Source organism: Culex quinquefasciatus, chromosome 3 (assembly GCF_015732765.1).
Source record: "Culex quinquefasciatus strain JHB chromosome 3, VPISU_Cqui_1.0_pri_paternal, whole genome shotgun sequence".
Classification (NCBI taxonomy): Eukaryota; Metazoa; Arthropoda; class Insecta; order Diptera; family Culicidae; genus Culex; species Culex quinquefasciatus.
In genome coordinates, this window is record NC_051863.1 from 84,238,018 (window position 1) to 84,249,076 (window position 11,059).

At 36.1% G+C, this 11,059-nt stretch overlaps 1 protein-coding gene across 12 annotated transcripts in view; it reads right to left on the minus strand.

Annotated features, from left to right (window-relative positions):
• The window catches only part of LOC6049664 (allatostatin-A receptor), a 30,234-nt gene extending 19,504 nt beyond the window's left edge, over window positions 1-10,730 (minus strand). Inside the window, exons 1-5 of one of the 12 annotated variants that reach the window (XM_038261888.1) lie at window positions 10,540-10,730; window positions 6,399-6,634; window positions 3,780-3,934; window positions 3,592-3,722; window positions 3,379-3,523 (exon numbers count right to left, since the gene is read on the minus strand). In XM_038261888.1, coding sequence (XP_038117816.1) covers window positions 3,379-3,523; window positions 3,592-3,722; window positions 3,780-3,934; window positions 6,399-6,564 — 597 coding nt within the window. In that variant the 5' untranslated portion in view covers window positions 6,565-6,634; window positions 10,540-10,730. The other 11 variants (XM_038261886.1, XM_038261889.1, XM_038261879.1 and 8 more) reach the window with 11 other exon arrangements.
• Between the last annotated feature and the right edge of the window lie 329 nt (window positions 10,731-11,059).

The window sequence follows — 11,059 nt, forward strand, 5'->3', positions numbered from 1 at the left end:
CACTACCTAAAGTGCATAAACCAGGCAACGAGATGCGAGAAATCATTTCAGCAGTGGATGCCCCAACCAGTCGGATCGCAAAGTGGCTTGTCGAGGAATTCAAGAGTATGTCGAAACCCTTCCCGAGCCGTTCGATCATCAGTGCGCAGGTGTTCACAAAGGAGCTCTTAGAGTCGGGACCGATAGCTGAGGATGAAATAATGGTTTCCTTCGACGTAACAGCACTGTTCCCAAGCATACCAGTAAAAAACGCAATAGCTACGGGATTGGCTGCAATCACAATACGAGGGAGAACCATGGAGACAAAAAACGATCCAGTATATAACATTCGTCAAATTATGCATGGAACAGAGCTACTTCTAGTTCAGGGATTGCATCTACCAACAGAGGATGGGAGCATCGATGGGTAACCCACTGTCACCGTTCATGAGCGATGTTTATATGGCAGCTTTGGAACACGAACTACAAACCAAAAACCACCAGAACGTTGGTGGAGATACGTAGATGACATCTTCTGCATCATCATAAGGGACTCACTAACAACGGTACTGGACACCATAAACAGTGCACGCAGGACCATCAAGTTCACTTACGAAATGGAAGTCGAAGGAAAGTTACCTTTCTTAGACATCCTGATCCTAAGAGAACCAGGTTGCCCATCTTCGTTTTCTTTTGAGATCTACAGGAAGCCAACAAACACCAGAAGAACAATCTCAGCCACGTCAAACCATTCATTCCAACATAAGATGGCAGCATATCATTATTTTATACATAGGATGACAACTTTACCCCTCAGCGAAGCAGGAAAGCAGAAAGAATTGGATTGGATTGCTGTAACCGTTGGAAATCAACGGTTACAGCAGAACAACTATCCAAGCAATCATCGATAAGAAGGAAAGAAAACTCCACAGAACTTCACTCACAACCCTTACGCCATCAGTAGAGCCACTACGAAGAGCAGCAGTAGAATTCGACTACAGGATAACACGCCCATTACGACAAAAACTGGCTAAATTTGGCATCGATTTAGTGTTCAGCAGTAGAAACAGCCAGTTGGAATCCATCTTAGGTTCAACGAAAGACCCCATACCGACTTTAGGCAAACCCGGCATCTACGAGGTATCCTGCGGCCACTGTGATATGAGCTACATTGGACAAACTAAGAGATTGCTGCAAACCAGGTTGGATGAGCATATATCACATATGTCAAAATTGCCAAGGAGGAAAAACGGAAAGGATTTGTCCCCCATTTCAGGTCAGCAGTAACCGAACACATCATCGAGGGATAACATAACATCACAACTAGCGACGCGGTCATCTTAAGACACATCACAAACCCATCGAAGCTGGCTGTCGCCGAAAGTTTGGAAATCTTCAAGGCAGGCAACAAACGTTTACTCAACAAGGATTCAGGTAACGGCTCAATTTATTTAAAAGTTGAACAAAAGTTGTCCAAGAACTGGCGTTCCGTCTAACCTTAAAGTAATAATTGCTTTCAAAAACCAACCCGGGTCCTTAGAGCGATCAAGCAGTTAGCCGCTAACTGATTGCCGCCCACAAAGTACCCTGAAAGTCATGAAAATAATATTCGTTTGAATCAAATGTTATACTTACGTTCTCTGAAATGGAAGACAGTTCAATACCTATCCTTCCACTTTCTCAGCCACAAATTACACATTTTTTAATGCAATAATACACATTCTTTCGTAAAATTCAACATTTTTGCGGTAAATTTCATCATTTTCTGATGAAAATTCATCATTTTCTAAGGTAAAATTTATCATTTTTTTTTTTTGCCACAATATCTGTCACCATTTCCTGATGAATATTACCATCGTTTTTTTCTGTGTATAGTGGACCCGGGTCCATAATCCAATTGTGGACCCGGGTCCACTATAGGCACTATGTTTTTTTATACCAAATTTAACCGATATTTGCTGTTTTGATGCATGGTGTAGGTATTTTTTTCATGAAATCATTTTTATTAGGTCCTTTTCTGTACTGGGACCTGCTGGTTAGGACCGAGTCGGCTTTTGTAATTACATTGTTCTTAATGCTAAGAGTAATTACAGAGGATCTTGTGCATGGTGTAGGTCTAATGATATAATGAATAAAAGATGGGGTTTGCTCACTTTTCATCATAAACAAATATGTTTGTTAACAATTTGGCTTTAAACAACATAAAAAAACCTAACAGACATTTAAACACATTTATTTCCGAAAAAAAATCACAGAAAACCACTGTAAACATAAAAATAATTAAAAAAAGTAATTTTGATGCACATTTTTTCATATTAATTACATAAATGGTTGACCGAAACTAAACAATAGATTTGTTTGCAGTTGCCGATAAAACCACGCATGTGTATTTAAAAAAATGTTTTGTTCTTTATTTATTATTATAGAATATCATTTCAAACTGCAATTATGATGCTTCAGTTATGTACAATTGACTATAGTTTTGATTAATTTTTTTTTTCGGCTTCAGCATTTTTGGTACTTTTAACATGAAACAGCTATATTTATAATCATTATTGAAAAAAATATGCGTTTAGGTTGATAGCAACAAGCATTTATTGTATGTTTAAGAGAAACTTTTGCTTAAATACACAGTTTTCTTAATTTTTGAAGGTCAAATTAACAGGGGTCCACTTTTGGAAAAGTTTGGATTTTCGTTGTCCTTTATTGGACCCCCCTGATTTTTGCTCGAAAATGAGCAGTTCTTCGTGAAGTTCCTTAAACTTACAATATTTTGACTTGCTGAAGTTAAATAATCAGTCAAAAATGATTGGATAGTTAATTGAATCATAAAACATAAACGCAGTTTTGTTGTGAAAACGCTAGTGGCCATGGCTGATTTCAGATGTCCAACCCAAAACACTTATTTAGGTGAAAATGACAATTCAATATCAGTCAACATTGACTTAAATGAACGGAACATGCCAAATATAAGATTTGTAGACAACAACACGCTTGAAATTGTGATTTTATTGAATTTTTCATCAAAAACCCTTCAGAGGGTACACTATAGGAAAGAGGTCTACTAATGGATAACGTACCCAATCGTCGTATCTTTCGCCAGTAACACACATTTTTTTTGTTATTTACGGTGATTTTTCTTATAGGTGCCTCCTAAAACTCGAGACGAGGCTGGCAGGTCCGTAGCCCCTTCCCCCTTCCCCGAAAATTTTAGAAGACATATGGGAGAGAGGGAAGAAGAAGAAGAAGAAAATTTCTTCTTACAGCTCCCCCCCCCTCCGAACCAAAATTCTGGCAACACTCCTAGAGGCAGGCTTCCCGTTTCATCCATCGAAAACTTTATTAGTACATGCATTCAAATTTCGGTACCATTCAACGTGACAAATAAAAAATACTTACGTGAAACGCAATCAAATTATATTCTGTTTGTAGAAAAAGACACGCAGTATAATTAATTCCCTTATTCGGATAGAAAAGTACTCCGTGAGAAAGGGCCACTGGAATTGCTGTGGTTAGAATGGTAAACCACGTGACTGCTATAGCTCTATAATGAGAAATTGAATGTGACATAGTTTGAAATGAAAAGAAATGTTGGAATTCTAATAAACTTACATCACAGCATTTCGTTCAGTTCGTAAGGACATGCTAGTTATTGGATGCACTACGGCTAAAAAGCGATCCAAGGACATCAACACTAAAGTATACGCACTTGCATGGGCGGTTACAACTATCATGTACTGGACCTAAAAATAGTGCAGTTTTAAAATTTGAAATACCAAGTAGAACAAAGTTTATCTTACGAATTTACACCATACTTCACCAAAAGGCCATTCGGGTAGTATGTAATCCGTTGCAGTAAATGGTACACAGAATATGACAAACAACAAATCCGCTGCGGCCAAGTTGATAATTAGCAAATTTGTTGTCGAACGCATATTTGGATTTGCAGCGACTACTTGAAATAAAGAAGAAAGGGTATTATCAGAAAAAAGCATTTATTTTTAGCTTTTTTTAATTAGGAAGGTCTTTGATTTCAAATCATAATTTAATCACACTGTTTCATTATTGTCATTCAAAAACATACCGTGGAATTTGAAAACTTAGTTCGTAGTTCCCACTTTCATGAACACTTGTTCAACTTTTATTCTTAATTTAAAAAAGATAATTAAACATGGGAACAGTTAATTATCAAGATAATTGTAACATCTTGTAAATAATTAATCACTACTTAGCCTAAGCGCCTCTTAACTCGAATCGCAGGCGGTGCAGATAACCTGACCTTCCTGGCAAATGAATCTAGAGCTCTTTTGGTCTTAAATGATAAATTAAAGTGTGCAAAAAGGTTAATCAAGCTGAGTGGATTGTTGATTTTTTTTAAGATGATTTGATTCTCTTTCAAGTCGACGAAGAATGGATGAAAAGAGAAGAAATTCAGTACCCTAAACTCGAAAAGCTTACTTAGGCATAATTTAGAATTATTGGGCCTTAAGCCTGGCTTACAACAGAAAACTCCCAGACGCAATCGAAAGTTTTGAACACATGCAAATCAATCTAATCTTCAACAATGACAATGTTGCGGTGCTGCGATTCTGTACTAAAAACGCAGGACGCAGTTCGCAAGTTCTAAATTTTGAAATATTGGAAAATTTTAGCAGGATTTCTGCGTTTACAGTTCGAAATAGAAAATCACAGCAACCTACGCAACTCATCGTAGATACTCGCAGGAAAGTCTGCGTATTTAGAACGATTTTTTTTTTCATATCGTCATCGCAGGATCCCAGCAATTTCCCGATGTGGCTTTATATATATGATAAAATACAATTTAACGATATAAATTATTTCCAGAATTTTGTGACAAGATTTACAAAAAAGTCACGATATTGGGGAAAATGCAACTGACAAATTCTCCAGACACAATTCTCACTCCGTTGCAACGTCAAATGAAAAGTTTGACATGTGTTTAGGGGAGAGTGGAGAGATTTGATCCCCTTTTTTTGTATCTCACATAACTCTGTCAATTTCACACAAAACTATAAACTTTTTGCATGAATTAAAAGCTTAAACATTCATCTATGTTTGGCTAATAACGGTATTTCATCAGATGAACTCTTCAAATCATGCCAAGCGTTTTATAAAAATATTTGAAACCGGCATTTTAAAAATGCTAGGGGTAACTTGATCCCCCATTCAACATTTTGAAGAAATCTTAAGCAAAATGTTTCTTATTCATCTAAACTTTTAATTTCCTATAAGTTACAGCAATTTCACATAAAACCTGTACGTTTGTGTTCAAAATATAACAAGTATGTAAAATATTTAAAAACTTTAAATATTATATTTAGACCAAAATTAAGCATGTTTACAAGCTGGAAATTTTTGTTTACAAAACTTTAAAAAAAGGTTCAAACTGCAGTAAGTTATGCACAACTATACTAAAGGAAACTACGTATGAAAACCCAACCCAATTTATTAATCTTGAGGCTGATTCCAGTGACTGTAAAAATGAAAGGATCAAGTTGCCGAGCTTCCGTGGCCGTGAGATTACGGGTTTCGCCTTGTAAGCGGAAGGTGATGGGTTCGATTCCTGTCTGGCTCGGCATAGTCAGATCCCTTCAAAGAGTAAATCTGCTCACTGGGAATACTGACCGGTAGGGGATGGGTTTCGACTAACGGCGTGCTGGATTTCCAATCCAGAGGTCGTGAGTTCGATTCTCATACCGGAATGATGAAGTTTTTAAGTCTCCCTAAGCGCACTTTTTAAACAATTGATTGTAAAAATAGTATGACGATAAATTTAACATCAAATGCGTAAGGTTTTTGGAGTTGATAAGTTTATCAAACAATTCATGTATTAAAAGTATTTTTTTTTTAATATTTTTTGAGTGTTTTCTATACATATCAAAACAAAGAAAAAAAAAGATCTCTTGGAAGTTTTTTGCAGCTCGTTTTAGAAAAATGTGTGTAACTCAATCTAAACATTTTTTATTTCTTTTTTCTTTGTTTTCTACAATGAGTTTTAGTTAATTTCGCCCATCTTTCTAGAACAAAGCTAATTGTTTTAGCCCCATGTTGACGAGATTCAGGCTTGGGATCAAGTGTCCCTGGAATCAAGTCTCCCCACTCTCCCCTACCACATAGTTATTACTTGCAGAAAATTCAATTTCTAATCCGAATATGTAATAACATTCAAGTTTTGGAATTGTCTTGATAGCATACGAGACATAAAGTAAAAAAGTGAAAAAAGTGATAAATATCGTGACGTTGCAACGCCGGAATGTGTCAACCTAATTTTCCATAATAAGCTATGCACTTTTCTTTTTGGCCAAAATCCTTCTAGTTAACATTACTTAAAGCATACCGCTTGCTCAAGGTCAAAAATCATTTTTGGAGTGTTTTTATTTTTCAATGTTGCCACTTACCTAGTACCACGAGTCCATTTCCTATGAGCCCTGTTAAGCCGATCATTCCGAAAAACACAGGAACCATCACGGAGACAACTTTCTCAATGTTGGTGCCATTGGTATAGTAGTGAAGCGAGTCATTATAGGAGCCAAATGTTTCGTTCCATGTAGCGTTTCCCAACATCTTGAGTTTATTTGTTCAATCACTCGGTGTTATACAACAGAATATATTTACACGTGTAAACCACTTCGATCTAAAACATCTGGTGTCATGAAGACTATGATGAGCACTACCACAGCTTCGAATGGCCCTTCTGCTTTTTTTAAATATAATATCAAGAATGCAAAAAATATTTATAGCTCACAGACATTAACATTCAAATTGTAAAATCCAATGCTGTTAATCGTTGAAATCAACGGCGTTTATATCATCGATGTCGTTGATCGTTGATTTAAACGTAATCGTAATCGCAGCCATCGTTGATTTAATCGTCAACGTCAACGGAGTCGTTGATTTAAACGGCGTTGATCAACGGCGTTCTTCTATAATCTTCTAGCGTTTATGAGGAAAGAACGATTTTTTCCATAAATGTTTGGATTGGGAAACATTCTCAAATTGATGCGGCATGGTTGTTCGGGGATCCGTGTGTACCAAGGGGACCGAAGTGACTGGATTTTAAACATAATTTAAGCCCTAGCTAAATGCTGGTCACTTCCATCTCCACTTTGGTTCCCAAGTCCATCCAGGATTTTCTTATTTAAATCACACCGAGGACGGACAATTGGAAGTAAGAGTAGTAAGAGTCTCGCGTGGCTAAATATCGATAGAATTTGTTTTTCTATGATACAAAACTGAATTGACCACATGACCCATTATCCAGAACCCAGATTAAGATTGGCCAGGATGTTAAACTTCGTGACTGACCGGAGTAGCCTACTGTTCACTAGCGTGCACAGGGTGGGGCAACATGGGCAGTTGCCCCACCATCCTCAGAAATTTGTTCTAAAATTGCTAAGGGGTGTCCATAAATGACGAAATTTTCAAAACGCTCATATTGTTGCCCCACCTTCTTTGAGGATCTGGGAACGCTAATGCTACTGTTATTGATCAATGAGTAAACCAATTATTTATGACCTACTGCGATCGGTTTTCGGCACCACACGAAAGATTTATCTCTTGGGATTCGATCAAAACTCATTTTCGTTATTAAAATACGCAACTTTTGGTACCCTAACATGTATAGGTCATCGCTGAAATTTTCGAGTTATCGCAGTTTTAGTGAAAAAAGTTGATTTTTTGCCGATTTCGTCAATTTCCCGTTTTCGCGCGCGGCGCGTCGGAAAACCCGGATTTTATTTTCAAAAAATCATATCTCCGAATCCTGTAAATGAACCTCGCCCAATTTTTAATATGTTATTTAAAATTGTCCGAGGAACCCGTTAAAAATATTTTCAGATATAGGCTCTTTGGTCCCGACACCGTCAAAACGGCATTTGATGTTTTCATAAGACTTTTTCAAATGTTAGGCTAGATTTCTGAAACTCCACATTATTTTTTCTTGGAAGTCAAACTTATCATCTTTCTTTTGCACCCAAGACAGCTAAAATCGGTTGAAATGGAGCGAAGTTACGATTTTTGAAAAAGTGGTTTTGTTAAAATCGACGAAAATGGCAATTTTTCGGACCACCTAACACGTCGTAGGCCCCTAATGGCCAAACAAAAAATACGGTTCTTATTATTTTGGCCAAGGAACCCCCAAATAATTTTTGAGCCAAATCGAAGCACTTTTATTTTTTTTTTTCTTTAACTTTCATATGGAACTGCTGTATATATATACAGCAGTTCCATATGAAAATTAAAGAAAAAAAATAAAAGTGCTTCGATTTGGCTCAAAATTTTTCTGGGGGTTCCTTGGCCAAAATAATTAGACCCGTATTTTTTTGTTTGGCCATTAGGTGGCCTACGTCGTGTTAGGTGGTCGAAAATGGCCATTTTCGTCGATTTCCACAAAACCACTTTTTCAAAAATCATAACTTCGCTCCATTCCAACCGATTTTAGCTGTCTAGGTGCAAATGAAAGATGATAAGTTGACTTCAAGAAAAATAATGTGAGTTTCAAAATCTAGCCTAACATTTGAAAAGTCTAATGAAAACATCAAATGCCGTTTTGACGGTGTCTGGACCAAAGAGCCTATATCTGAAAATATTTTTAACGGATTCCTCGGACAATTTTACATAACATATCAAAATTGGGCGAGGTTCATTAACAGGATTCAGAGATATGATTTTTGAAAATAAAATCCGGTTTTTCGACGCGCCGCGCGCGAAAACGGAGATTGACGAAATCGGCAAAAAATCAACTTTTTTCACTAAAACTGCGATAACTCGAAAATTTCAGCGATGACCTATAAATGTTAGGGTACCAAAAGTTGCGTATTTCAATTGCGAAAATTTTGGTACCCTAACATCTATAGGTCATCGCTGAAATTTTCTAGTTATCGCAGTTTTAGTGAAAAAAGTTGATTTTTTGCCGATTTCGCCAATTTCTCGTTTTCGCGCGCGGCGCGTCGAAAAACCCGGATTTTATTTTCAAAAAATCATATCTCTGAATCCTGTTAATGAACCTCGCCCAATTTTTGATATGTTATGTAAAATTGTCCGAGGAATCCGTTAAAAATATTTTCAGATATAGGCTCTTTGGTCCAGACACCGTCAAAACGGCATTTGATGTTTTCATAAGACTTTTTCAAATGTTAGGCTAGATTTTTGAAACTCCACATTATTTTTTCTTGAAAGTCCAACTTATCTTCTTTCATTTGCGCCCTAGACAGCTAAAATCGGTTGAAATGGAGCGAAGTTATGATTTTTTGAAAAAAGTGGTTTTTGTGAAAATCGACGAAAATGGCCATTTTTCGGACCACCCTAACACGACGTAGGCCACCCTAATGACCAAACAAAAAAATACGGGTCTAATTATTTTGGCCAAGGAACCCCCAGAAAAAAATTGAGCCAAATCGAAGCACTTTTATTTTTTTTCTTTAACTTTCATATGGAACTGCTGTATAAATATATAAATTTTATATATATCATATTTTACTATTTCAATGTTAATGTCTGTGAGCTATAAATGTTTATTCTTTTTTCAGAAAGCTAGTTTAAGAGAGGGTAGAGTGCTCACGCAGATTTATCTTATTAAAACAAATACAAATGCAAAAAAAATAGCTGGAGTTTATAAATACTTTATTCCACTAATTTGAAATCAAACATCGGAAAGAAAAGTATCTTTGCACTCAAAATCATGTAAGTTTAAACCAAAATAGTTCATTTAACTTTCAAAATTTTCAAGGATTTTGTCGTGACCCTGCATCAAACACATTTTTTTTAAGATTCCAATGCTAACACTTCACATGTCTTTCGATCTATGTATACTATTTTTTGGTAAATCTTATCAAAACTATTAATACAGCTTTTTCCTATAGAAATTTATTGAAAAAAGGAAAAATGTTCATAAATCATTAAAAGAAAAAGCAAAATCCAGATGTTCATTACTCTGCATGTCTGGTCGTTTAAAAAAATAGAATAAACTTTGCAGATGAGTTGATTTTAATCATCGCTCCACCAAATATTTATATTTGCTTGCACAAACACTTTTTTCCTTGCAGATTACACTAGACACAAGTGTACTCCAGAATCCACCTTTCTACCAGAGTCATTAGCAGCTACTTTTCTCGAGCAGCATATTTACACACATGTACTTAATTTGCATTAACGATGCTCGCAGGGATGCTGTGATAGGTATATAGCATTCTACTGCTCTTGATGGTGCTCCTAGGCCTCCTAACCGTATATTATAGTTATATAGACCGGTAATCACATTCAAGATCATTTCCTCGTTGGAAAAACACCAGGCAAAAACGCTATTATCCACTTTTCTAAGATGCCCTCTTGTCTAGCACGGATATAGGCATCGCGTAAAAGGAAATGAGTACTTCCTTTGCTTCAAAAGATAACATTTTCACTGGATACAAAGTTTCTTAGAAACCACCAACACTTTTGATAGATTACTTTTACTTTCGTCACGTAAAACATTTTTTCTGATAAACTTTGTCCATTCACATGAGAAAATTCTTGGCATTTACTAAAACTTCTTTTATTTACCATCCCAACAATAATATGGCACAAGCAACAGTTGTTGTTTTCCTGAGGTGATGGCGTTTTCCCGATTTTCCAACCACACGATTCAAGCCGACAAAACGAACTGATACCAAAGATTATGAAGGCGTTGAAAAATTCTGCACTCTCGCTTTTCTCTCACTCCCAAATATACTCAGAGAGTGATATTTTGTTGATACGTTAACAAGAATAAAATTTACCGGCACTTTACGGTACATAAAGAAGCACGTTGTCAATTAAGGCATATAAAGGGCTATCAAATTAACAAACTAGTTCAACAATAAAAAAATCAAGGAAAAAATTACAATATTAATTTGATTAAATATAAAGTTTTGAAATAATTACTGATAAACGTACATCAACTGTTCCTAAAAATCTATCAACTATTAAATTCATGGTACCGTACGGTTGAGAAAAACAGAGAGATTATACTTTGAATACCAACTGAAACTGTGAGAGATGTAAAGGTGTAGAGAGTGTGAGAGAATAATAAAAATCTGTTGCT